Source organism: Rattus norvegicus, chromosome 5 (assembly GCF_036323735.1).
Source record: "Rattus norvegicus strain BN/NHsdMcwi chromosome 5, GRCr8, whole genome shotgun sequence".
Classification (NCBI taxonomy): domain Eukaryota; kingdom Metazoa; phylum Chordata; class Mammalia; order Rodentia; family Muridae; genus Rattus; species Rattus norvegicus.
The window spans coordinates 161,925,902-161,953,021 of NC_086023.1; the positions used below are offsets into that span (position 1 = coordinate 161,925,902).

Sequence of the window (27,120 nt, forward strand, 5' to 3'; positions counted from 1 at the left end):
CAATGGGGGGAGGGTCGGGAGGGGAACACCCATAAGGAAGGGGAGGGGAGAGGGGGATGTTTGCCCGGAAACCAAAGAATTATTATTAAGTATTAAATAAATTAAAAAAAAAGAAATACCTAAAGAAATGTTAAACATCCTTACTCACAAGTGAAATGCAGATCAAAACAACCCTGAAATTACACCTCACAAAAGTCATAATGGTTAAGAGCAAAAATTCAGGTGACAACAGATGCTAGTGTGGATGTGGAGAAAGGAACACACCTCCATTGTTGGTGGGATTGCAAGCTGGTACAACCATTCTGGAAATCAGTCTGGAGGTTCCTCAGAAAATTGGGCATAGTGTTACCTGAGCTGGATATACTCAGCTATACCACTTCTGAGCATATACCCAAAAGATCCTCCAATATATAGCAAGGAAATATGCCCCACTATGTCCATAGCAGCTTTATTTTTAATAGCTAGAAGCTGGAAAGAACCCAAATGCCCTTCAACAGAGGAATAGATACAGAAAATGTGGTATATTTACACAATGGAGTACTACTCAGCTATTAAAAACAATGACTTCATGAAATTATTAGGCAAATGGATAGAACTAGAAAATTTCATCCTGAGTGAGGTAACCTAGTCACAAAAGAACACATTTGGTATGCACTCACTGATAAGTGGATATTAGCTCAAAAGTTTGGAATACCCAAGATATAATTCACAGACCATATGAATCTCAAGAAGAAGGAAGACCAAAGTGTTGACCTTTCAGTCTTTAGAAAGGAGAACAAAATACTCACAGGAGGAAATACAGAAACAAAGAGTGGAGCAGAGACAGAAGGAAAATTCATCCAGAGACTGTTCCACCTGGAGATCCATCCCATATGCAGCCACCAAACCAAGTTACTATTGCTGATGCCGAGAAGTGCTTGCTGATAGGAACCTGATATGGATGTCTTCTGAGAGGCTCTGCCAGAGCCTTACTGATACAGATGAGGGTGCTTGCAGCTAACCATTGGACTGAGTACATGGACCCCAATGGAAGAGTTAAAGAAAGGACTGAAGGAGCTGAAGGGGTTTGCAACCACATAGGAAGATCAGTATGGAACCAACCAGCCCCCCAAAAGCTCCCACAGACTAAACTACCAACCAAAGAGTACACATTGAGGGATCCATGGCTCCAGCCACATATGTAGCAGAGGGTGGCATTGTCTGGCATCGATATTAGTAGAAGCCTTTGGCCCTGTGAAGGCTCATTTCCCCAGTGTAGGGAAATGCCAGGGTGGTGAGGTGGGAGTGGGTGTGTGTGAGGGGTAGCATCCTTATAGAAGCAGGGGAAAGGAATGGGAGGGGGAGAAACTGGGAAAGGGGATAATATTTTAAATGTAAATACATAAAATATTCAATTATGAAGAAGGAAAGCTAATAAAGAGCAATAGAAAGATTTTATTAAAACAAAACTAATTTAAGTAACAGTTACTTAAATATTAAAATATATTTGCATTATTTCAAAGTAGGGGATTAGGTATTATATCTTATTATTAGCTTGTCATTTGCTGATTTATTTCCTTTCTCCATTATGGGAGCAGTTGGATTTATTAAATAACTTTTTGCTATGTTTTATAAAAAATAAAATGTATAATGTTTTCAATATCAAAAAAGGAAAATGGGGTATATAACTAAAAAGAAAAGTCTCAAAAAAGGAATCTCAAATAGTTGAGACACACTTAAAGAAATGTTCAAAGTCCTTAGTCATTCAGAAAATGCAAATCAAAACAACTTTGAGGTTATATCTTTCACCCATCAGTATGACTAATATCAAAACTCAAGAGATAACACATACTGATGAAGTTGTGGAGGAGTCAAGGGAACACTTCTACATTTTTTGTAGGGAGTGTGAACTTGTACAACTACTTTGGAAATCAATTTGGTGTTTTCTCAGAAAAGTGGGAATACTTTTATCTCAAGACCTACCTATACCACTTCTAGGCGTATACCCAAAAGATGCTCCAACAGCTCACAAAGACACATGCTCATCTATACTCATGGTAGCCTTATTTGTAATAGCCAGAAATTGGAAACAACCTAGATGTCCCTCAACTGAAGAATGGGTAAAGAAAATATAGTACATCTGCACAATGCAATGCTACTCAGTTTTTAAAAACCAAGACATCATGAATTTTGCAGGCAAATGGACAGAACTTGAGAATATCATCCTGAGTGAGGTAATCCAGTACCAAAAGGACATGTGTGGTGTACTTATAAGTGTACATTAGCCATAAAATACAGGTGCCATGTTACATTCCACAGACCTAAAAAAAAGAACCTAAACAATAGTGGAGATCCAATTGAGGAAGCTTAAATCTCACTTAGAAGGAGGAATAAAATAGTCACTAGAGGCAGATGGAGAAAGGGAACAGGGAGGGAGGGGGTAGGTAGAAGAATGGGGGATTCAGGATCAGGTATGAAGAAGGACAGGAGAAATGCCTGGATGGCCATGAAAATGAATGGAAATTGATCTGAAATTGATGGGAGTGAGGAGGTGTGGAGCATCTCCAGGATGAGACAGGACCTGGGATGTGCCCAAGATCAATGGGGATGACCTTAACCATGACTCACTACTGTAAAGGCCTTCTTCTGTAGACAGAAAAGAACACCAGTGGAGCAATAGAGGCACCAATGCACCCACAAAAGGTTCAGCCCAAATTTTATCCTGTCTAAAAGTAGTGTAGGCACAAGGGAGAGAGCAGACTGAGAAAATGGACAACCCATAACTGGCCCAACTTGAGATATATCCCATGGGCAATAACCAGTTCCTAACAATATTAACGATGCTCTGTTATGCTTGCAGAGAGGAGCATGACGCCCTCTGAGAGGCTCCATCCAGAGTTGACTCAGTCAGATACAGACACCCAAAACCAGACAATGGGTGGAGTTTGGGGATTCTTATGGAAGAATAGAAGGAAGGATTGTGGGTCCTGAAGGGCATAGGAACTGTACAGGAAGGCCAACAGGTCAACTAACCTGGGGTTTTCAAAGTCTGAACCACCAACCAAAGAACATATACAAGCTGGACCTAGGCCTCTATGCACATGTGTAGTAGATATGCAACTTTGTCTTCATGTGGATCCTGAACAACTGGGGCCGGGGGGTGGGTTGGCAGCCTGGTGATTCTTCTTGTTTGGTTCTTCTTCAGGCAGTGGAGAGGGAAGATCATCGGCAGGAGTCAGACTTCATCTTATAAGATGTTTAGGGCTGCTTTATAATAATAAAATATTATCTGACGTAAGTCTAAGTCACTTTCCTGTGGTAGCTGACCCGCCTGTTTGAGTTCCTCTGAGGCCAGAAACTGTTTAGCACCTCATCATAAAATAGCAGGGTATTATGTGAAAGGTTTTATTGCTAGTGCACCCTTTTTTTTTTTTTTTTTTTTTTTTTTTTTTTTTTTTTTTTTTGCTGAGTCAGTCAGATGCCTCTCTGGCTAAACTGGTTAATTCTTTGTAAATCAAATTGGAAGGAAAGGAAAAGAATTAAGATGCTTTGTACATGCAAACATGCAAGGGCAAATACGCATTCAAACATTCATACATGCACACTCTGAATGGTCCCACCTCTGTCAGTCACAATGAACTCCAGAAATATTTATGATATATAGATTTAGATATAGATGTAGATGTAGATATATAGATATATAAGTATATAGATAAGATATAGATATACACATACATACCTACACACAAACATATAGGCAAACAGACATATACATTTGGATGCATGGATGGATGGATGGATGGATGGATAGATGGATGGATGGATGGATGGAGCAAAGTTTCCCAAGCCAAACCATTCAAGCAACAACTTTATTTCCTTTCTCTGGTCTTTTTATGCCTTCGTAGACAAAAGGTTCTTTAGAGAATTACCTCAGGAGTTCTCTGCACCCAAATCCCGTGGGAGGGAGAGCTAAACCTTCAGAGGGGCAGACACGCCTGGGAAGCCAGAAGAGACTACACTCTGCCCACATTTCTGACTCCAGAGGAAAACACCTAATGCCATCTGGGACACCAGTGCACAGGGGCTCCCAGAAAAGGCGGCGCAGGCCCTCCTAGTTGCGGCCCTCACAGAGAGCTCAAAAGCAACCACCCATGAGCAAACTTGAGCCGCAAGACCACAGGTAAGACCAACCTTTCTGCTCCAAGCGACCTGCCTGGTCGACTCAGGACACAGGCCCACAGGAACAGCTGAAGACCAGTAGACAGGAAAGACTACACGCCTGAAAGCAGAATACTCTGTTCCCATAACTGGCTGAAAGAAAACAGGAAAACAGGTTTACAGCTCCTGACACACAGGCCTATAGGACCGTCTACCCACTGTCAGAAATAGCAGAACAAAGTAATACCACAGACAATTTGATGGCAAGAGGCAAGCGCAGGAAACCAAGCAACAGAAACCAAGACTACATGGCATTATCGGAGTCCAATTCTCCCATCACAGCAAACACTAAATATCCAAACAAACCAGGAAAGCAAGAGAAGATTAAAAATCATATTTGATCATGATGCTGGAGGACTTCAAGAAACACATGAAGAACTCCCTTAGAAAAACGCAGGGAAACATAAATAAGCAAGTAGAAGCCTATAAAGAGGAATCACAAAAATCCCTGAAAGAATTACACGAAAACACAATCAAACAGGTGAAGGAATTAAAAATGGAAATAGAAGCAATGAAGAAAGAACACAGGGACACAACCCTGGATATAGAAAACCAAAGGAAGAGACAAGAGGCCATAGATACAAGCATCACCAACAGAATACAAGAGATAGAAGAGAGAATCTCAGAAGCAGAAGATTTCATTGAAATCATCGACACAACGGCCAAAGATAATATAAAACAGAAAAAGCTACTGGTCCAAAACATACAGGAAATCCAGGACTTAGTGAGAAGATCACACCTAAGGATAATAGGTATAGAAGAGAGTGAAGACTCCCAGCTCAAAGGACCAGTAAATATCTTCAACAAAATCATAGTAGAAAACTTCCCTAACCTAAAAAAGAGATGTCCATAAACATACAAGAAACCTACAGAACTCCAAATAAACTGGACCAAAAAAGAAACTCCTCCCATCACATAATAGTCAAAACACCAAATGCACAAAATAAAGAAAGAATATTAAGAGCAGTAAGGGAAAAAGGTCAAGTAACATATAAAGGCAGACCTATCAGAATCACACCAGTCTTCTCGCCAGAGACTGTGAAAGCCAGAAGATCCTGAACAGATGTCATACAGACCCTAAGAGAACACAAATGCCAGCCCAGGTTACAGTATCCTGCAAAACTCTGAATTAACATAGATGGAGAAACCAAGATATTCCATGACAAAACCAAATTTACACAATATCTTTCTACAAATCCAGCCCTACAAAGGATAATAAATGGTAAAGCCCAACATAAGGAGGCAAGCTACACCCCAGAAGAAGCAAGAAACTAATCGTCTTGGCAAAAAAACAAAGAGAAGAAAAGCACACAAACATAATCTCACATCCAAATAGGAATATAACAGGAAGCAATAATCACTATTCCTTAATATCTCTCAACATCAATGGTCTCGACTCCCAAATAAAACGACATAGATTAACAAACTGGATACACAATGAGGACCCTGTATTCTGCTGCCTACAGGAAACACACCCCAGAGACAAGGACAGACACTACCTCAGAGTGAAAGACGGGAAAACAATTTCCCAAGCAAATGGTCTAAAGAAGCAAGCTGGAGTCGCCATTCTAATATCAAATAAAATCAATTTTCAACTAAAATTCATCAAAAAAGATAAGGAAGGACACTTCATCAAAGGAAAAATCAACCAACATGAACTCTCAATCCTAAATATCTATGCCCCAAATACAAGGGCACCTACATCCGTAAAAGAAACCTTACTAAAGCTCAAAACACACATTGCACCTCACACAATAATAGTGGGAGATTTCAACACCCCACTCTCATCAATGGACAGGTCGTGGAAAGAGAAATTAAACAGGGACGTAGACAGACTAAGAGAAGTCATGAACCAAATGGACTTAACAGATATTTATGGAACATTCTATCCTAAAGCAAAAGTATATACATTCTTCTCAGAACCTCATGGTACTTTCTCCAAAATTGACCATATAATTGGTCAATAAACAGGCCTCAACAGATACAGAAAGATAGAAATAATCCTATCAGACCACCACAGGCTAAAGCTGGTCTTCAATAACAATAAGGGAAGAATGCCCACATATACGTGGAAGTTGAACAATGCTCTACTCAATGATAACCTGGTCAAGGAAGAAATAAAGAAAGAAATTAAAGACTTCTTAGAATTTAATGAAAATGAAAATACAACATACCCAAACTCATGGGACACAATGGAGGCTGTGCTAAGAGGAAAAGTCATAACTCTCAGTGCCTGCAGAAAGAAACAGGAGAGAGCATATGTCACCAGCTTGACAGCACACCTAAAAGCTCTAGAACAAAAAGAAGCAAATACACCCAGGAGGAGTAGAAGGCAGGAAATAATCAAACTCAGAGCTGAAATCAACCAAGTAGAAACAAAAAGGACCATAGAAAGAATCATGAGAACCAACAGTTGGTTCTTTGAGCAAATCAACAAGATAAGTAAACCCTTAGCCAGACTAACAAGAGGACACAGAGAGTGTGTCCAAATTAACAAAATCAGAAATGAAAAGGGAGACATAACTACAGAATCAGAGGAAATTCAAAAAATCATCAGATCCTACTACAAAAGCCTATATTCAAGAAAACTTGAAAATCTGCAGGAAATGGACAATTTCCTAGACAGATACCAGGTACCAAAGTTAAATCAGGAAAAGATAAACCATTTAAACAAACCCATAACTCCAGCGAAATAGAATCAGTCATTAAAGGTCTCCCAACCAAAAAGAGCCCAGGTCCAGATGGGCTTAGTACAGAATTCTATCAGACCTTCATAGACGACCTCATACCAATACTATCCAAACTATTCCACAAAATTGAAACAGACGAAGCACTACCGAATTCCTTCTATGAAGCCACAATTACTCTTATACCTAAACCACACAAAGACCCAACAAAGAAAGAGAACTTCAGACCAATTTCCCTTGTGAATATTGACGCAAAAATACTCAATAAAATTCTGGCAAACCGAATCCAAGAGCACATCAAAACAATCATCCACCATGACCAAGTAGGCTTCATCCCAGGAATGCAGAGATGGTTCAATATGGAAAACCATCAACGTAATCCACTATTTAACAAACTGAAAGATAAAAACCACATGATCATTTCATTAGATGCTGAGAAAGCATTTGACAAAATTCAACACCCCTTCATGATAGAAGTCCTGGAAAGAATAGGAATTCAAGGCCCATACCTAAACATAGTAAAAGCCATATACAGCAAACCAGTTGCTAACATTAAACTAAATGGAGAGAAACTTGAAGCAATCCCACTAAAATCAGGGACTAGACAAGGCTGCCCACTCTCTCCCTACTTAGTCAATATAGTTCTTAAAGTTCTAACCAGAGCAATCAGACAACAAAAGGAGATCAAGGGGATACAGATTGGAAAAGAAGAAGTCAAAATATCACTATTTGCAGATGATATGATAGTATATTTAAGTGATCCCAAAAGTTCCACCAGAGAACTACTAAAGCTGATAAACACCTTCAGCAAAGTGGCTGGGTATAAAATTAACTCAAGTAAATCAGTAGCCTTCTGCTACACAAAAGAGAAACAAGCCGAGAAAGAAATTAGGGAAACGACACCCTTCATAATAGACCCAAATAATATAAAGTACCTCGGTGTGACTTTAACCAAGCAAGTAAAAGATCTGTACAATAAGAACTTCAAGCCTCTGAAGAAAGAAACTGGAGAAGACCTCAGAAGATGGAAAGATCTCACATGGTCATCAATTGGCAGGATTAATATAGTAAAAATGGCCATTTTACCAAAAGCAATCTACAGATTCAATGCAGTCCCCATCAAAATACCAATCCAATTCTTCAAAGAGTTAGACAGAACAATTTGCAAATTCATCTGGAATAACAAAAAGCCCAGGATAGCTAAAGCTATCCTCAACAATAAAAGGACTTCAGAGGGAATCACTATCCCTGAACTCAAGCAGTATTACAGAGCAATAGTGATAAAAAAAACTGCATGGTATTGGTACAGAGACAGACAGATAGACCAGTGGAATAGAATTGAAGACCCAGAAATGAACCCACACACTTATCTATGGTCACTTGATTTTTGACAAAGGAGCCAAAACCATCCAATGGAAAAAAGATAGCATTTTCAGCAAATGGTGCTGGTTCAACTGGAGGTCAGCATGTAGAAGAATGCATATCGATCCATGCTTATGACTCTGTACAAATCTTAAGTCCAAGTGGATCAAGGACCTCCACATCAAACCAGATACACTCAGACTAATAGAAGAAAACGTGGGGAAGCATCTCGAACACATGGGCACTGGAGAAAATTTCCTGAACAAAACACCAATGGCTTATACTCTAAGATCAAGAATCGACAAATGGGATCTCAAAAAAAAAAAAAAACTGCAAAGCTTCTGTAAGGGAAAGGACACTGTGGTTAGGACAAAATGGCAACCAACAGATTGGGAAAAGATCTTTACCAATCCTACAACAAATAAAGGGCTTATATCCAAAATATACAAAGAACTCAAGAAGTTAGACCGCAGGGAAACAAATAATCCTATTAAAAAATGGGGTTCAGAGCTAAACAAAGAATTCACAGCTGAGGAATGCTGAATGTCTGAGAAACACCTAAAGAAATGTTCAACATCTTTAGTCATAAGGGAAATGCAAATCAAAACAACCCTGAGATTTCACCTCACACCAGTGAGAATGGCTAAGATCAAAAACTCAGGTGACAGCAAATGCTGGCGAGGATGTGGAGAAAGAGGAACACTCCTCCGTTGTTGGTGGGCTTGCAGACTGGTACTGGAATATTACGACTGTGGTTCTTGCCTTTGGAAGCAAATCTATCATAGATTTTAATCTAAGGCAGAACCATCTCAGGCAGATCAACTGCTAGTTTTTAGCTTCTAGTCATGGGCTCCTGACATTGAAAGGAGAAGGGGAAAGGCAGAGGATTGTGGGAAGGGTGACCAGGAGAAGGGAAGAGAGTGGAGTATAAAGTGAATAAGTAAAACAAAGTAAATTAAAATTTTTAAAAAGGAAAAAGAAACTCTGCCTACTACTGCATTAGTCCATCCTGAAAAGCCCTCATGAAAATATGTGCAAGTTCCTGCTTTTGCTGAGGGCCATCCTCCCCACCACACATGGAAACTCCTTACCCAGACTGCCAAATAATCCACCTCCTCCATGGTAGAATATGATGCCTCGCCGGAGTTTTGAAGACACTTTTTTGGGCTTGAACAGCCTCACAGGCACTGTCCCAAAACGCGTGTCAGTCACTAACATATTAGGATCCTTCTTTATTATTATTACTAGGTCTTGGATACACAGTAAAAATGCAGGCGTGGAACAAATTCTCAGTTTCTCTAGTATGGTTCCCTGTAGAAAGTTCAAAGAAAAGACAGAAAGTTGAGGCATAAGAGAGAGTGAGGTGAGTGTGTTGTTGCTGAAGCCACTTAGAATCACTCAGGTGTGTTTACCATTTCTCACCTGCTTCATACATGTGTAAAGAGGTCAAGAGGACATCAATGGCTATTAATTCTTTTCAGATAGGAGAGAGTGTTCAAACTTTTTTCTCTATAGATCCTGAGTGAATAACATGTTGCCGTGATTGAAGTGCTAGCCTCCACCAAAATTCACATTCAAATTCCATTGCTAGTGCCAGTGTTAAGAAGTGGGAAATGGGCGGGTTGGGGATTTAGCTCAGTGGTAGAGCGCTTGCCTAGGAAGCTCAAGGCCCTGGGTTCAGTCCCCAGCTCTGAAAAAAAGAACCAAAAAAAAAAAAAAAAAAAAAAAAAGAAGTGGGAAATGGGGGCAGCACTGGGCGAGGGAACAGGCTCCGGTGGGATGGCAGACTCTTTCCAGTGCCTGCGTTGCTCTTCACCCTGGACATGTTCTCCACTGGACTGTGAGAGATGAACTAGGCTGGGGCAGGACCAGGAAGTCAAGAAAGGAAAGTGGCTGCAATTTCTGGCTGCATTTGGAAACCAGAATGATAGTGGAATAGGGTTGGATGATCTGGGGTCCAAGGCGAGGCTAGTTGCTTGGCCTGAGGGGGGAGATCTGCTTGTCATTCAAGCACTGAGGAATCTTTTACCCACTCCTAACAATTTCCTTTGGGTCTCCTTCCAGCTTGGACCTCAGGCACATGCAGAGGACACAGAGCGTGGACAGCATCCAGTTTCTGCCTTTTCTCACCATGGATGTCACGTGAGAGCATTGTTGGCTGTGGTGGGAAAGGCTGAGGGAAATGCAAGAGAACCCTGAGGACCCACTGCAACCCCAGCCCCTTGGACCATAATCCTCCTTCCCTCACAGCAACCTGGGCTGGCTGAGTTATGGAGTCTTGAAGGGAGACGGGACCCTCATCGTCAATACTGTGGGCGCAGTGCTTCAGACTCTTTATATCCTCGCATATCTGCACTACAGAACTCAGAAGATAGAGGCCCTCCCTTGCACCCACCTCTGGCCCACACTGGTCCATGTTGGCAGAGCCTACAGTCTTATTTCCTGGAAGACCAGTAGGATGGCATTACTTCCTTTTCCTAGAAGGCCCTTCTGCTTCTCCTTCCCATCAAGTCAACCCCTCAGAATGCACACAGAGCCACCCACCCTCTCCTTGTTCAAAAGGCTGGTGGCTTACCCAGCCCCATGGTGTCAGGGATACCCTGTGCTCTCCAACAGTGTGTGGAGAGAAGAATAAACTGTCTGATAGTTCCTTTAGGGTTAGGACCAGGGCTAACGGCCATTAGCTCTGCTTCCCCATTCAACCACACCAATATTCACTAATCCCTTATTGTATATGTATGTGAGGCTCACATGAAAAAGGGAGGGAGACCCTCAGTGTTGTGTCGATGAGACTTCCTTCAAGTAACTGACTGGTGAGAGACTGACACGAAGTCTGGGATAAAAGCTGATTTCCCCATTAGAGCACGGCCGAAGACAGGAAGAGGCGATTCTAGCAGACAGATCAGTGTTCTGGGTACAAATGTAAGACGCCTCTCCCCTGCAGCATGCCGTGCTCCTCTAGACGGCAACCCTGCTGGCTGTCCTTCTCCTGGGTTATGGCTACTTTTGGCTCCTGGTGCCGAACCTTGAGACTCGGCTTCAAGCAGCTAGGCCTCTTCTGCAGTGTCTTTACAATCAGCATGTACCTCTCCCCACTGGCCGACTTGGCCAAGATCATTCAGACTAAATCAACCCAGCATCTCTCCTTCTCACTGACCATTGCCACCTTTCTTTCCTCTGCCTCCTTGTCCATCTATGGGTTTCACCTCAAAGACCCATACATCATGGTGCCCAACCTTCCAGAAATCCTTAATGGCTTTGTCTGCCCCGTGCTTTTCTACAAGTATCCTCCAGAGGAAGACACGAAATACCGCCTTCTGTACCTTAGTGCCAACTTGATACCAAACAGAGCTCCTGCTTCCGCTGGTCCTTGTGACCAGTTCCATGGATGAAATGGTTGTGAGAAAAAGATGGCTTTGTAAATAAAGGGACGAAAGATCTTAGATCAGATGGGACTTATGGGATGAAATCACACTTTTAATAGAGATTATCTTTTTTCTTTGTGGAGGCTGTGGTGGTACCTGTAGAATGTGCCTTAAAATAACCATTCCCCAACCCTGGCGGAAATGATGTGGTATCCTCATATGTTAAGTTTTTTCTGAGGTGACTGTAATAAATATCTTCAATGTAGGCTGCCGAAGAGTTAAGTGTGTTGGATTTCCTGACTTGTGAACATTGGCATGCTTGCTTTTTGTACTAACATGTAACATAAGATGGGCCATTGCTGGTATCATTAATCAAGGCCTTCCCAAACTCCAATAAATATAGCCATTGTCCCTTGGCTCAAGCTAAATCAACCATTTAGAATTGGTCCCACCAAGCCCACAGAGGTGAGAAAGTGGATAGTGACCCCATGGAGATGACTCAAAATGAGAGAACCAGATATTAAGGCAAGCGGTAAAACATTTTCATACCATTAGACCTTATCATGCAATTTTTTTAGCGTTTCAGTGTTCTCTTAGTTTCTGTATCTCAAAGCCAATTCCCATTCACCTGGGACAATCAACAGTCGACCCTGAGAATCATACCCTACGGGAAACTTCAGAGTCCTACTATTTGTCATGGGATGGTGATCCAGGACCATCTTTTATTGCCTTACTCATCCTCTGGAAAAAAAAAACAAACAGAAAACAAAAAGTACCACACCATGACATAGATTGATAATTTCTTAGTGTTCTACGAATTTGGAAAAGCATCTAAATGGCACACAGGGGCACCTAAAGGCATGGGGATGGAGGATGAGAAACCAATTCCCACACTGTACAAGGACCGGACACTATTGTAAAATACTTGGAATTTGCTATGGTCCAGTAAGAGAAGTATGATGCCTGAAAAAGTAATTGAGAAAATTCTACACCACCCACTGTCTACAAATGTAGAAGAGTTGTAGCTAATCTTGGACTCCTGGGAGATTGGCAGGCTTTCACACTCCACCTTGCCATGCTGCCTACTCACTGTACAACTAACTTGATAAAGAGAGGAATGACATGGAATTGGAACAGACAGGCACAAAATACTTTTAATATTGCTGAGATCTTTTAGTTTGTGAAGTCTTAGATAACCATAGGACAGGTTAAAGAGCTGTGTACACCTGTACTCCAGGGTGGAGTACAGATGTGGATAAGGGATATAAGTGAGTCATGACAGTACATTGTAGAGAGCCTATGGGTTTCAAGGTGTAATGAAAATATGTCCATGTAGACACTTCCACTGGATTCTTGCAAGCATTTCTATCTAATCCTATATGTATGAAAGTCCCTTGAAGCATCTCACACAATTCAGGTGTATTAGCATCCACAGAGCCTAAACAGTGACAAGAGTGGTCATTTTACATACTACTGTGCCACACTGGGGTGAAAACAAGCAGATTCAATGACATATCCCCCTACCAAACAGTCTGACTGGACCTATATAAATTCTTTTTTATTATTTACTTTTGTGTCTATGAGTGTTCTATCTGTGAGTATACCTACATCCCAGAGGATTGCATCAGATCCTATTACAGATGGTTGTGAGTCACCATATGGTTGCTGGGAATTGAACTCAGGGCCTCTGGAAGAGCAGTCAATGCTCTTAACTCCTGAGCTATCTCTCCAGCCCATAAAATTTTAATGGACTATTAAGACAACAGTTCAAGATGTTAAGTACAAGAGGCAACATGCTACAGGGGTGAAAAGGGCATTGACAGAGCTTACAGATTCTCTAAAGTAAAATCCCCAGGTTCCAGGGACGGGCTGCCTCCCTATAAGGTGTTGGCCAGGAAAGCACGTGAGGCCCATAAAACATAAAAGCTCTTACCACTGCTGTTGAATACATGCCAGACCTAGATAGTGAGACTATTGCTAAAAAGACCACATTGTCTGACTGTAGTATATAGAGAAATAAAGCTGGGGTGGAGGTGGAAGTTCTCTCTTTACTGGCTATCTTTCATAGTGCCAGAGGTGCTATGTGTGTTGCTGGGGAAGAATTGTATTCAAAAGCCCTACTCAGATATGATCCCTGCATGCTAGAGTATCAAATGCTGCCCCAACATGCAGTGGACAAATGAGAAAGAAGGAGAAGCAGAATAGTTTGAACATTGTAAGGAGAGATAGAACTGGATAGAAGAGAGAAGAGAGGAATAACCGGTTGTGAATAGCCATCCCTGCCACCTGAAGCCATTGTGAAGTCCCAGCCCATACTGCTGCTGCTGCTATCTCTGAGTCCATGACCTCACAATGTTTTGGGCCAGTGTAGATGTCCATGGATCATGGACATCCATGGTTTGGACAGCCAACTAGGACCATATAAAAATCCAAAGGCTGTGCAGAGGAACCCTCACTGGCTGAAGCACTTTGGAAAATGGCCCCAATTCTCACCAGTAGCAGCCCTTGGAAAACTGGGCCTTGCACCTCACCCAGGCTGTAGAGAGGAGCTGGCCTTGTTGGCTAGAGCACAGATGACCAGCTCCAGGATATGAGTGTGGAAGAGCTGACCCTGCCACTAGTCTGCCATGAGGTGGTGCTGATGCAGAGATAATGACTCCCCTCCTCCATCACCACTCACCCCCTGTGGCAGTCAGGACAGCTGGCCTCAGAGTCATAAGAGCAGGAGAGTATGACCTATACCTCACTGTGCAGCATAGTAGAGCTGGCCCTGGTGGCAGGGATACAGGTGAGCTGGCTCAGAACATTAGCACCAGGGAGATCTGAACACTCATCGGCCATGAGGGGCAGTAGGCTTGAGGTTGATGTTCTCCCCTGACTCACCCCTCACCCCCTTTCATATCAGGAGAGCTAAATCCAAGTGGGAGAATTATCCCTGCCCCTCACTCGCTATAGGATTCAGAGGAGCAGGCCTAGCCAGGAGTGATGGCACATGCCTTTCGTCCCAACGCTGGGGATACAGAGGAAAGCAGATCTCTGAGTTTGAGACCAGGCTGGTCTACAGACACAGTTCCAGAGGAGCAGGCCCTGAACCTCACCTGGATAACACAGTGGAACTGGCCGTGGTGGTGAAGGCACAAGAGAGTCAGAACTGAGGTTGTAAGAGTGGGAGAGCTAGACCAACACCTCAGCAGCTGCATCACTTGAGAGAGTAGGCCTGTGCCTTGACTAGGCAGCACAGAGGAGCTGGTTCTAAAAACACGGGTGTGGGTTACCCAGTCCCAAGGACAAAAGAGCAGAAGAGTTGACCTTTTCACCAGCCAATGTTTAGATTGGGTAGCCTAGCCAGAACAGCGTTGGAGAGCTCTCCCTGATGGTACAAATAAGGGAGAACCAGGATTCTGACCAGCTCAACTACCATCCAGGCGCAGACTGTGCATTGGCTCATTCCAAAATCTGTATCTCTGAACTGTCAGAGTTCATGAAAAGGTTGGTCCTGCTGACCCAAAGCTTCAGGATCTTCATGACACCGGGCAACAGCACAATCACCGGAAGGTGTCTCAGTAAGGATCCAATTTTTATGTGATAGAAGCCAGAGATGTCCAACCTGACCAATAACATGCTGTGATGAACATTGGCAAGTGAAGATATATGGGTATATGTGTATAGTGTAGGGCACACTGTGACACACTACAACTTCTGTGATGGGAAAACTTGGGGGGGTTATCAGGGAAATTATTCTTTGTGACACACTCATAGATCAGACCCTAGCATAATTGTCACCAGAGACACTTCATCCAGCAACTGATGTGAACAGAGACCCACAGGGAATCCTGAGGAATAGAGGAAGAATTATAGGAGCCAGAAGAATCAAGAACACCACAAGAAAACCCACAGAACCAACTAATCAGGCCTCATGCTGGTTGCTAGAGATTCGTTTTAAAATCAGAGAGCTTGTATGAGTCTGACTTAGATCCTCTGTATAGACGCTGCAATTGTGTAGCTTGGTGGTTTTCTGGAACTCCTAAAACTGGTAACAGGGGGTGTCTCTGAGTCTTTTGTCTGCTTTTAGGACCCTTTTCTCCTACTGGGTTGCCTTGTCCAGCCTTATGAAGGATGCGTCTAGTCTTATTGTAACTTAATATACCCTGATTCGTTGCTATCACTTGGTAGCCTGCCTTTTTCTAAAGAGCTTATCTTCTGGGAGCACATGTAGCAAGCCACTATCAGCAGATATTTAGCTTAAGAACTGTTTATATATTGAAGCACTAAGGTTGGAAAGTTACACATATTGCTGTGCCTTGGGAGACCCTACGTCCTCATTGTGCCAGGAGCTTAAGTTAACCTGTGACCCTTGCCTGTTTCTCTAAAGTGACCCATTGTTCATTGTAGAAATTCTTCACAGGAGAAGAATGTAAGTTTTTACCACTTATCAAAACATTTAAAGTCTTATCAAGTGCCATTTTATGCTTTCAGCAACCTGGTGATTCAAATGTCATTGCTTCATATCTTATGAGGACTCAGAGGCAAAACGAAGTTAGCCAAGAACTGTTAAGTCAGTGAAAACACTGCAGCAATGCTGCTCAGCCTGACTGAACACTTGTCGCAATTCCCCCTGCAGTTCTCATCAACTGTCCTCTGATGAAGTTTCTAGCCATTACCAGGATTCCACTCAGAACTGGGACATGAGCACTCAATCCTATAGCCTACTTCTCATACTGGACAAACTGTATTTTCCACATCTGTTGTACCTCTCAGCATGTGTAGTTCCCTGTCCCCAATTTTCAGCCCAGATGGCCATCTCAAAGCAAACTGTCCAGTGCAATTACACTAGAGGGCTGGATAAATCCATCATATGAATGTCATCAAAGACAGTCTGATCTGTATTTGGGCCAAAGCTGAGTAAATTAATCTCTATCTTCATAGCCTCATGTGGATGAAAGGAAATCTTCTGGGGACATAGCCATGGAAATATTGGGAAGAGGGTGCTGTGGCTGAAGGTGCTTTTATATCTATCAGGCTTTAATGTGCAGCAACTGGGACTGAAATTATTTCTTAGTCCTCAGAAAAGAACTTCATAGACAAGGGTAGTGATGTTCCTTGTAGTTTCAGTCCTCAGGAGATGGAGTATGGATTGCAAGTATTGGGTCAAGGCCAAGCCAGTCTACAATGAGAGCTGCTACCTTAATAGAAAATAAAAATAGAAAGTTGAAGGGAAGAGAAAAAAGAAAAGGAGGAAGTAAAAAAGAGGGGGAGATGCATAGAAAATAAAAGGAGGAAGACTCTTCGAATTCCCTCTCCCCACTGAGCCATACATGAGCTGCTCCAAGGCCCTGGACACATACACAGCAAAGGACTGTCTTGTCTGGCCTCAGTGGGACAAAATGTCCAAAATCCTTGAGAAATTTGAGGTCCCAGAGAGGGGGGAGGCCCATGGGGGAAGGCAACCTCTCAGAGACAGGGGTGAAAAGGAATGGGATGAGGAACTGTGGAAGAGGGAACTGGGAGGGGGCAACAGCTGAATTGTAAATTGAATGAATGAATGAATGAATGAATGAATGAATGAATAAATAAATAAATAAATAAATAAATAAATAAATGGAGGGGAAAGGAGCAGAGAAGGTAAAGGGTAGGATATAAAAGACTTCCCCAACCCCAGTCTTAGGAGAATCCTAAGAATGAAGAGAGAGAAATGAGAGGAGAAAAATAAGGTTCAAAGAGTGTCCCCAACTCATGGTGGAGCCCAAAACTCACCAAATTTATCAGGTACTGGAAACTGAAATGCAAAATTCTTAACTTGACTGGATGCTTCAGGGTAGATGGAATTTCAACAGTGAGAAGGTGCTGGATGAAAGCCCATACAAAGACTCCCAGGAAGAATGTGAGCATTCCTCCTAGCAGCACCAGCCACAAAACAGCCATGATCCAGATGCTCCAGAGGCCCTAGAAGCTGCTGTCCTGAGGACCTTACTTCAGAACTTGTGGGAAGAGCACTAGATCTGGATTTACTCACATCTGCCTTCACACTCCTTTTAGACTACATCTGACAAAGTCACCTGACCAGTTTATCAGCATTCTACCTAAGTCAGCCAAAAAGAGGCAGAAAGTTCTGCTCCAGAGAGACAAAAAGACTGAAAAATTTCTCCCAACATTCCAAGGAAAATCTGAGAATAAGACTTCCACAGAACAGCAGAATTACAGATTCACAGCATCCCAACAACTGTGGCTCCCAGGAAGAGATCTAATTTGGGTTACACAGTCCAATATCCTGACCCTTCAGTGGTATGATATGGCATGTATCTGATCCAAAAAAATTATGGCAAGGGTAACCAAAGCATTTCACAATCCAACTTATTGTTTCACTGTCTTCCCACTGTTTAGTGTTCCAAAGCAGGACACAGATATTTCCAGAGAATCTTCTGGTTAAAACCATCAATTAGTAATCAGCAAGATGTTCAGCAGGTGAAATAAAATGCTTGCCACCAAACCTGGCAACCTGAGTTTGATATGGAAGACCCATATACTGGAAAGAGAGAACTGAATTCCATATGTTCTGACCGCATCACATGTGCACTGGTAAACAAATAAGTACTCCCATACCCACATCAATGCCCAAAATTTCTATATAATCCTACATTTAAATAAGTATACTTTTAAATCAATCAATAGCAACCAGTGGCTGGCAGGAAGGCTCATCAAGAAAAAGACCTTTGCCACATCAGCCTGATGAACTGAGATCAATCCTCAGGATCCACATTAAAAGCCAGATGTAGCAATATGGATATCTAATAGCAATGCTCCTACCATGACATTGGAGATAGTGTACTCTAATTATGAGCTGTTAGCTGGAAGTGCTCAGAAGTACCAAAACCAAGAAGAGATTGCCTACCTCAAAACAGAAGGTGATAAGAAACGGTGGTAATTCGCCTTCTGATTTGCGTTCTGATTTTTTACAAACATATTGTGACGCATGTTCCCACTCACATACATGCATGGTAAACATATATGATAACTAATATTTAAAAGAAAAAAAAACAGGCTCTCTATTCACTGCCTCACCTCACTATCAAAACAAATAGACAAATAGGCAAATAGCTTCAATGAGAGGTGTAAAAGTAATTCAGAGCAAATGGAACTAGAAACAAAACTTCAGTGCCATTCCTAACAAAATAGGTTTTAAAACAAAGGTATTCATAATAGAAAAAGAAGATCCCTTCTTCCTGATTAAGGGAACAATCACCAATCCTTCATCACAATTCTAATGATATATGCACTCAACCCAAGTGCCTCTAATTTCATAAACCTATACCAGAATATATCAGGCTTCATATTAATGACAAGACAGTGATGATGAGTTATTTCAGTACTCCACGCTGACCGCTCATCTACTGCAAAAATAAATTCAGAAATATTAAATAACATCTAACATTTATAGAACATTGCACTCAAGCACTGCAGAATGCATGACCTTTTCTGCAGCCCACATAACTTTCTTTGAAGTACATTCAGAATAATTATTATTGGTCAGAAAGCAAGTCTCCAACAATGACAAGAAAATGAAGTAATTTCTTGAATTCTATCTGACAATAACAAAAAAAAATAGAAATCAACAGCAAGAACCACAGAAAGCACACAAATTCATAGAGACTAAAAACACACCACAGAACGGTAAAGGGATTGTTGATGAAATTGAGAAGGAAGTTTTTAAAAATTTCCTAAAATTGAATGAAAATGGAAGTCCAACATGCTAAAAGGATCCATGTCATTCTGGAGTTAAGGCTAAAAAGTGGGAAATGAAACTTCATAAAGTTAAAAAACTTCTATGCAGCAAAATAAGTTGTGATTTGATTGAAGAGACAACCAGAATTGGAAAGAAACTTAGTTATCTATCCATTTGACTAATAATTTACATCCATCATATACAAAGAACTCAAAAAAACTAAACTTGAAACCTATTTTTAAAATCCGCTAAAAAAGAGAATGGAGAATTCTCAAATAAAAGGCACAAAAAGACAGGGTAGTTTTTAATATTAAAAAATCTTTAGCCACGATAAAATGCAATGTCATTTTAAATTTTTAAATGTATTTTGTGTTTATGGATGTTTAGTCTGCAGGTATGACTGTGCAACACACACATGCCTGGTGGTGAAATGGGCACTGTATACCCTAGAAATGGACTAAGGTTCTAGGAATATGGGTCCTCTAAAAGAGCATCCAATGCTCTTAATCAATGAGCCAGTCTCCAGCTGCATGAAATGCAATTCTATTTCACCTCAGTTAGAGCGGTGCCATCAAGAAAACAACAAATTGCTGGTGAGGAGGTAGAGACTGGGCATTTTTATATTCTGTTGGTGTGAGAGTGTGCTGGCTGTTCTGGAGTCTACTTGAACCACAATCATGTTATCTGAGAGGAGGGAACCTCTGTGGAGACAGTGCCACTATAATATCCAGCTGTAAATTCTTTTCTTAATTAGTGATTAATGGGGGAGGGCTCAGCCCTTTGTGGGTGGTACCAGCCCTGGGACGGCCCTGGGTTTTGTAAGAAAGTAGGCAGCACAATCCAGGAAAACAATCTAGTAAGCAGAGTCCCTCTATGGCCTCTACATCAGCTCCTGCTCCCAGTTTCCTGGCATGTTTGAATTACTGTACTGGCTTCCCTCAGTGATAGACTACCATGTAGAAGTATAAGCCTAATAAACACTTTACTTCCTAAATTGCTTTTATATCATGGTGTTTCATCACCATGATGTGTATGAAGTATCCTTCCTTATGTTATTTAATAACTTTTGGTTGAAAGTCTATTTTATTGGATATTAGAATGACTACTCCAGCTCATTTGTTGGGAACATTTGCTTGGAAAAATTTTTTTCCAGACTTTCACTCTGAGGTAGTGTCGTCTTTGCTACTGAGGTGTGTTTTCTGTATGCAGCAAAATGCTGGGTCCTGTTTATGTATCCAGTCGGTTAGTCTATGTCTTTTAATTGGGGAATTGACTCCCTGGATGTTAAGAGATATTAAGGAAAAGTGATTGTTGCTTCCTGATTGTTGTGGTTTGCCCTGAAGTTATCTGTATTTTGATGCTAATTCCACTACCCCAAGGACAGCTGCCTAGTCAGTACTCAGGAATCAGGTGACTTCACCAAAACCTCCCCATTGAATTTGTAAAATACAGGTGAGGGGCAGGTACAAGATAGAAGGAGGCCTATCATTGGAGGATGGGTGGGAGAGAAGTTTGAAGGAAGAGGAGGAGACTGAAATGAAAAAGAAGGGAGATAGGAGGGAGAGAGAGAAGCCATGGCAGGACAATGGAAGCCGAAGTAGATCTTGCTCTGTGTATTTACAGGTTGTTATCAATGTTCTTAAGCGATGAATGGTACCGGGCTTTGTATGTTTAATTGGGCAATTATATCTTATCAACTGGATCTAAGATTATTGTGTTGTGTGTTCTTTTATGTGAGGGTTTGAATGTAAGAAAGTGTGCGGCAGCTGAAGACACTGGGCCACCGCGGCTCAGTTGGGATGTGTTTCTGCAGAGATATCTAGCAGATATCTTGGGACACTGCAGTGCAGACCCAGTGAAGTAAAACACTACAATACATTTTTTTATTCTTATATTTTTACACCAACACCTGTTGTTTTTGTTGTTAGAGGTAGAATTATGGTTGTGTGGATATCTTCTTTTGGGTTTGATGAAAGATTACTTTTTTGCTTTTTCTAGGATGTAGTTTCCCTCCTTGTGTTAGAGTTTTCCATCTATTATCCTTTGTAGGACAGGATTTGTGGAAAGATATTGTGTAAATTTGGTTTTGTCATGGAATATCTTGGTTTCTCCATCTACGTTAATTGAGAGTTTTGAGATAGTAGCCTGGGCTGGCATTTGTGTTCTCTTAGGTCTGTATGACATCTACCTGGGATCTTCTGGCTTTTAGAGTCTCTAGTAAAAAGTATGATGAAATTCTGATATGTGTGACTTTATATGTTACTTGACCTTTTTCTCTTACTGCTTTTAATATTTGTTGGTATTGGTGTGACGTTGTCGAAGGAAGTACGTCACTGTAGGTGTGGGCATTAAGACCATTGTCCTGACGCAAATCCCATGGAGAAGAAAGCTGACCACCCAGGAGTGCAGACATCCTGAGACTGCAGGACAGATGACCACCTCTGCATATCTCTTGCACACATCCCCGGTCCAAGGGAAAACTGCACAGTGCCTCTGGACATAGGGATACAGGAACAGACAGCCGCCTGTACCTGTGGTTCTGGTCTGCACCCAAGACCTAACTGAACCGGCCAAACAGTTCCCTGAACCCAAATCCCATGGGGGAGAGAGTTGGACCCTCAGAAGTGTGGATGCTCCTGAAAAGTCAGAGTATACTATGCTCTGTCCACAGTCCAGACCCAAGAGGGAATTGCACAGTGCCAACTGTGCCCACTGGGTGCAAGGATCTCCAAGCAATAAGGGGCAGGACCCTTTGATTCCTCCCAGCACCTAGAGCTGGAAGACAGTCTCCAGGAGTGGTGACACACCTGAAATCAGAGCACCTGCTCTCAGGAAAGGCTGAAAGAAAACAGGAAACAGTTCTGCAGGAGAGCTGACACAGAGGACTACAGCAGGGTCAAGTCACTCTCAGAAACAGCAAGACAAGCAAACACCAGAGACAACCCAATGGCTAGAGGCAATCCCAGGAACCTAAGCAACAGAAACCGAGACTACTTGGCATCATCAGAGCCCAATTCTCCCACCAAAGAAAATACTGGATATCAAAAACACCAGAAAAGCAAGATCTAGATTTAAAAATCACATTTTTTTATAATGATGGAAGACTTTAAGAAAGACATAAAGAAGTCCCTTAAAGAAATGCAGGAAAACACAAGTAAAAAAGTAGAAGCCCTTAGAGAGGAAACACAAAAATCCCTGAAAGAATTACACGAAAACACAATCAAACAGGTGAAGGAATTGAAAATGGGAATAAAAAACAATAAAGAAAGCACAAAGGGAGACAACCCTGGATATAGAAAACCAAAGGAAGAAACAAGAAACCATAGATACAAGCATCACCAACAGAATACAAGAGATAGAAGAGAGAATCTCAGGAGCAGAAGATTCCATAGAAATCATCGACTCAACTGTCAAAGATAATGTAAAACAAAAAAAGCTACTGAGCCAAAACATACAGGAAATCCAGGACTCAATGAGAAGATCAAACCTAAGGATAATAAGTATAGAAGAGAGTGAAGACTCCCAACTCAAAGGACCAGTAAATATCTTCAACAAAATCATAGTAGAAAACTTCCCTAACCTAAAGAAAGAGATGCCCATAAACATATAAAAAGCCTACAGAACACCATATATTGGACCAGAAAAGAACTCGTGGCACATCTAGACGCCAGGGGAGGGCGCCGGGCGCCATCTGGGACCCTGGTGCATGGAGGCTCCCGGGGGGGGGGGGGGAGCAGCGCGGATCTTCCCGGTTGCTGCCGCTGCGGAGAGGACTTGGGCAGTGCCCCAGGAGTGGACTTGGGCCTCGGAACCACAGGTGGGACCAACTTTTCCGCTGCGGGAGGCCTGCCTGGTGGACTCGGGAAGAACCTGGACAGATGTCATACAGACCCTAAGAGAACACAAATGCCAGCCCAGGTTACTGTATCCTGCAAAACTCTCAATTAACATAGATGGAGAAACCAAGATATTCCATGACAAAACCAAATTTACACAATATCTTTCTACAAATCCAGCACTACAAAGGATAATAAAGGGTAAAGCCCAACATAAGGAGGCAAGCTATACCCCAGAAGAAGCAAGAAACTAATCGTCTTGGCAACAAAACAAAGAGAAGAAAAGCACACAAACATAACCTCACATCCAAATATGAATATAACAGGAAGCAATAATCACTATTCCTTAATATCTCTCAACATCAATGGCCTCAACTCCCCAAAAAAAAGACATATATTAACAAACTGGATACGCAACAAGGACCCTGCATTCTGCTGCCTACAGGAAACACACCTCAGAGACAAAGACATACACTACCTCAGAATGAAAGGCTGGAAAACAACTTTCCAAGCAAATGGTCAGAAAAAGCAAGCTGGAGTAGCCATTCTAATATCAAATAAAATCAATTTTCAATTAAAAGTCATCAAAAAAGATAAGGAAGCACACTTCATATTCATCAAAGGAAAAATCCACCAAGATGAACTCTCAATCCTAAATATCTATGCCCCAAATACAAGGGCACCTACATAATTAAAGAAACCTTACTGAAGCTCAAAACACACATTGCACCTCACACAATAATAGTAGGAGATTTCAACACCCCACTCTCATCAATGGACAGATCATGGAAACAGAAATTAAACAGAGACGTAGACAGAATAAGAGAAGTCATGAGCCAAATGGACTTAACGGATATTTATAGAACATTCTATCCTAAAGCAAAAGGATATACCTTCTTCTCAGCTCCTCATGGTACTTTCTCCAAAATTGACCATATAGTTGGTCAAAAAACGGGCCTCAACAGGTACAGAAAGATAGAAATAATCCCATGCGTGCTATCAGACCACCACGGCCTAAAACTGGTCTTCAATAACAATAAGGGAAGAATGCCCACATATACGTGGAAATTGAACAATGCTCTACTCAATGATAACCTAGTCAAGGAAGAAATAAAGAAAGAAATTAAAAAAGGACTTCAGGGGGAATCACTATCCCTAAACTCAAGCAGTATTACACAGCAATAGTGATAAAAACTGCATGGTATAGGTACAGAGACAGACAGATAGACCAATGGAATAGAATTGAAGACCCAGACATGAACCCACACACCTATGCTCACTTGATTTTTGACAAAGGAGCCAAAACCATCCAATGGAAAAAAGATAGCACTTTCAGCAAATGGTGCTGGTTCAACTGGAGGTCAACATGTAGAAGAATGCAGATCGATCCATGCTTATCACCCTGTACAAAGTTTAAGTCCAAGTGGATCAAGGACCTCCACATCAAACCAGACACACTCAAACTAATAGAAGAAAAACTAGGGAAGCATCTGGAACACATGGGCACTGGAAAAAATTTCCTAAACAAAACACCAATGGCTTACGCTCTAAGATCAAGAATCGACAAATGGGATCTCATAAAACTGCAAACTTTCTGTAAGGCAAAGGACACTGTGGTTAGGACAAAACGGCAACCAACAGATTGGGAAAAGATCTTTACCAGTCCTACAACAGATAGAGGCCTTATATCCAAAATATACAAAGAACTCAAGAAGTTAGACCACAGGGAAACAAATAACCCTATTAAAAAATGGGGTTCAGAGCTAAACAAAGAATTCACAGCTGAGGAATGCCGAATGGCTGAGAAACACCTAAAGAAATGTTCAACATCTTTAGTCATAAGGGAAATGCAAATCAAAACAACCCTGAGATTTCACCTCACACCAGTGAGAATGGCTAAGATCAAAAACTCAGGGGACAGCAGATGCTGGCGAGGATGCAGAGAAAGAGGAACACTCCTCCATTGTTGGTGGTATTGCAAACTGGTACAACCATTCTGGAAATAAGTCTGGAGGTTCCTCAGAAAATTGGACATTGAACTGCCTGAGGATCCAGCTATACCTCTCTTGGGCATATACCCAAAAGATGCCTCAACATATAAAAAAGACACGTGCTCCACTATGTTCATCGCAGCCTTATTTATAATAGCCAGAAGCTGGAAAGAACCCAGATGCCCTTCAACAGAGGAATGGATACAGAAAATGTGGTACATCTACACAATGGAATATTACTCAGCTATCAAAAACAACGAGTTTATGAAATTCGTAGGCAAATGGTTGGAACTGGAAAATATCATCCTGAGTGAGCTAACCCAATCACAGAAAGACATACATGGTATGCACTCACTGATAAGTGGCTTTTAGCCCAAATGCTTGAATTACCCTAGATGCCTAGAACAAATGAAACTCAAGACGGATGATCAAAATGTGAATGCTTCACTCCTTCTCTAAAAGAGGAACAAGAATACCCTTGACAGGGAAGAGAGAGGCAAAGATTAAAACAGAGACTGAAGCAACAACCATTCAGAGCCTGCCCCACATGTGGCCCATACATATACAGCCACCCAATTAGACAAGATGGATGAAGCAAAGAAGTGCAGACCGACAGGAGCCAGATGTAGATCGCTCCTGAGAGACAGAGCCAGAATACAGCAAATACAGAGGTGAATGCCAGCAGCAAACCACTGAACTGAGAATAGAACCCCCGTTGAAGTAATCAGAGAAAGAACTGGAAGAGCTTGAAGGGGCTTGAGACCCCATATGTACAACAAAGCCAAGCAAGAGCTTCCAGGGACTAAGCCACTACCCAAAGACTATACATGGACTGACCCTGGACTCTGACCCCATAGGTAGCAATGAATATCCTAGTAAGAGCACCAGTGGAAGGGGAAGCCCTGGCTCCTGCTAAGACTGAACCCCCAGTGAACTAGACTGTTGGGGGGAGGGCGGCAATGGGGGGAGGGTTGGGAGGGGAACACCCATAAGGAAGGGGAGGGGGGAGGGGGATGTTTGCCCCGATACCGGGAAAGGGAATAACACTCGAAATGTATATACGAAATACTCAAGTTAATAAAAAAAAAAAAAAAAAGAAAAGAAAAGATACTTTGTGGAAATAAAGTACACTAACCAAGAAAAAAAAGAAATTAAAAACTTTTTGGAATTTAATGAAAATGAAGGTACAACATACCCAAACTTATGGGACACAATGAAAGCTGTGCTAAGAGGAAAATTCATAGCGCTGTGTGCCTGCAGAAAGAAACAGGAAAGAGCATATGTCAGCAGCTTGACAGCACACCTAAAAGCTCTAGAACAAAAAGAAGCAAATACACCCAGGAGGAGTAGAAGGCAGGAAATAATCAAACTCAGAGCTGAAATCAACCAAGTAGAAACAAAAAGGACCATAGAAAGAATCAACAGAACCAAAAGTTTGGTTCTTTGAGAAAATCAACAAGATAGATAAACCCTTAGCCAGACTAACGAGAGGACCCAGAGAGTGTGTCCAAATTAACAAAATCAGAAATGAAAAGGGAGACATAACTACAGATTCAGAGGAAATTCAAAAAATCATCAGATCTTACTATAAAGCCTATATTCAACAAAACTTGAAAATCTACAGGAAATGGACAATTTCCTAGACAAATACCAGGTACCAAAGTTAAATCAGGAACAGATAAACCATGTAAACAAACCCATAAGTCCTAAGGAAATAGAAGCAGTCATTAAAGGTCTCCCAACCAAAAAGAGCCCAGGTCGAGATGGGTTTAGTGCAGAATTCTATCAAACCTTCATAGAAGACCTCATACCAATATTATCCAAACTATTCCACAAAATTGAAACAGATGGAGCACTACCGAATTCCTTCTATGAAGCCACAATTACTCTTATAATTAAACCACACAAAGACCCAACAAAGAAAGAGAACTTCAGACCAATTTCCCTTATGAATATCGACGC

At 41.7% G+C, this 27,120-nt stretch overlaps 2 protein-coding genes and 1 pseudogene across 2 annotated transcripts in view; 2 read left to right on the forward strand and 1 right to left on the reverse strand.

Moving 5' to 3' along the window:
- The window catches only part of AAdacl4fm3l1 (AADACL4 family member 3 like 1), a 43,866-nt gene extending 26,333 nt beyond the window's left edge, over positions 1-17,533 (reverse strand). The window contains exons 1-2 of the mRNA XM_001077182.5: positions 17,366-17,533; positions 9,338-9,557 (exon numbers count right to left, since the gene is read on the reverse strand). Of these exons, the coding sequence (XP_001077182.1) occupies positions 9,338-9,557; positions 17,366-17,533 (388 nt within the window). The remainder of the gene's footprint in view (positions 1-9,337; positions 9,558-17,365) is intronic.
- Positions 1-27,120, forward strand: part of LOC103692519 (60S ribosomal protein L9 pseudogene) — a 1,198,372-nt gene that overhangs the window by 311,156 nt on the left and 860,096 nt on the right. The window lies entirely within an intron of this gene.
- Slc50a1-ps1 (solute carrier family 50 member 1, pseudogene 1) lies at positions 10,023-11,752 on the forward strand (annotated as a pseudogene).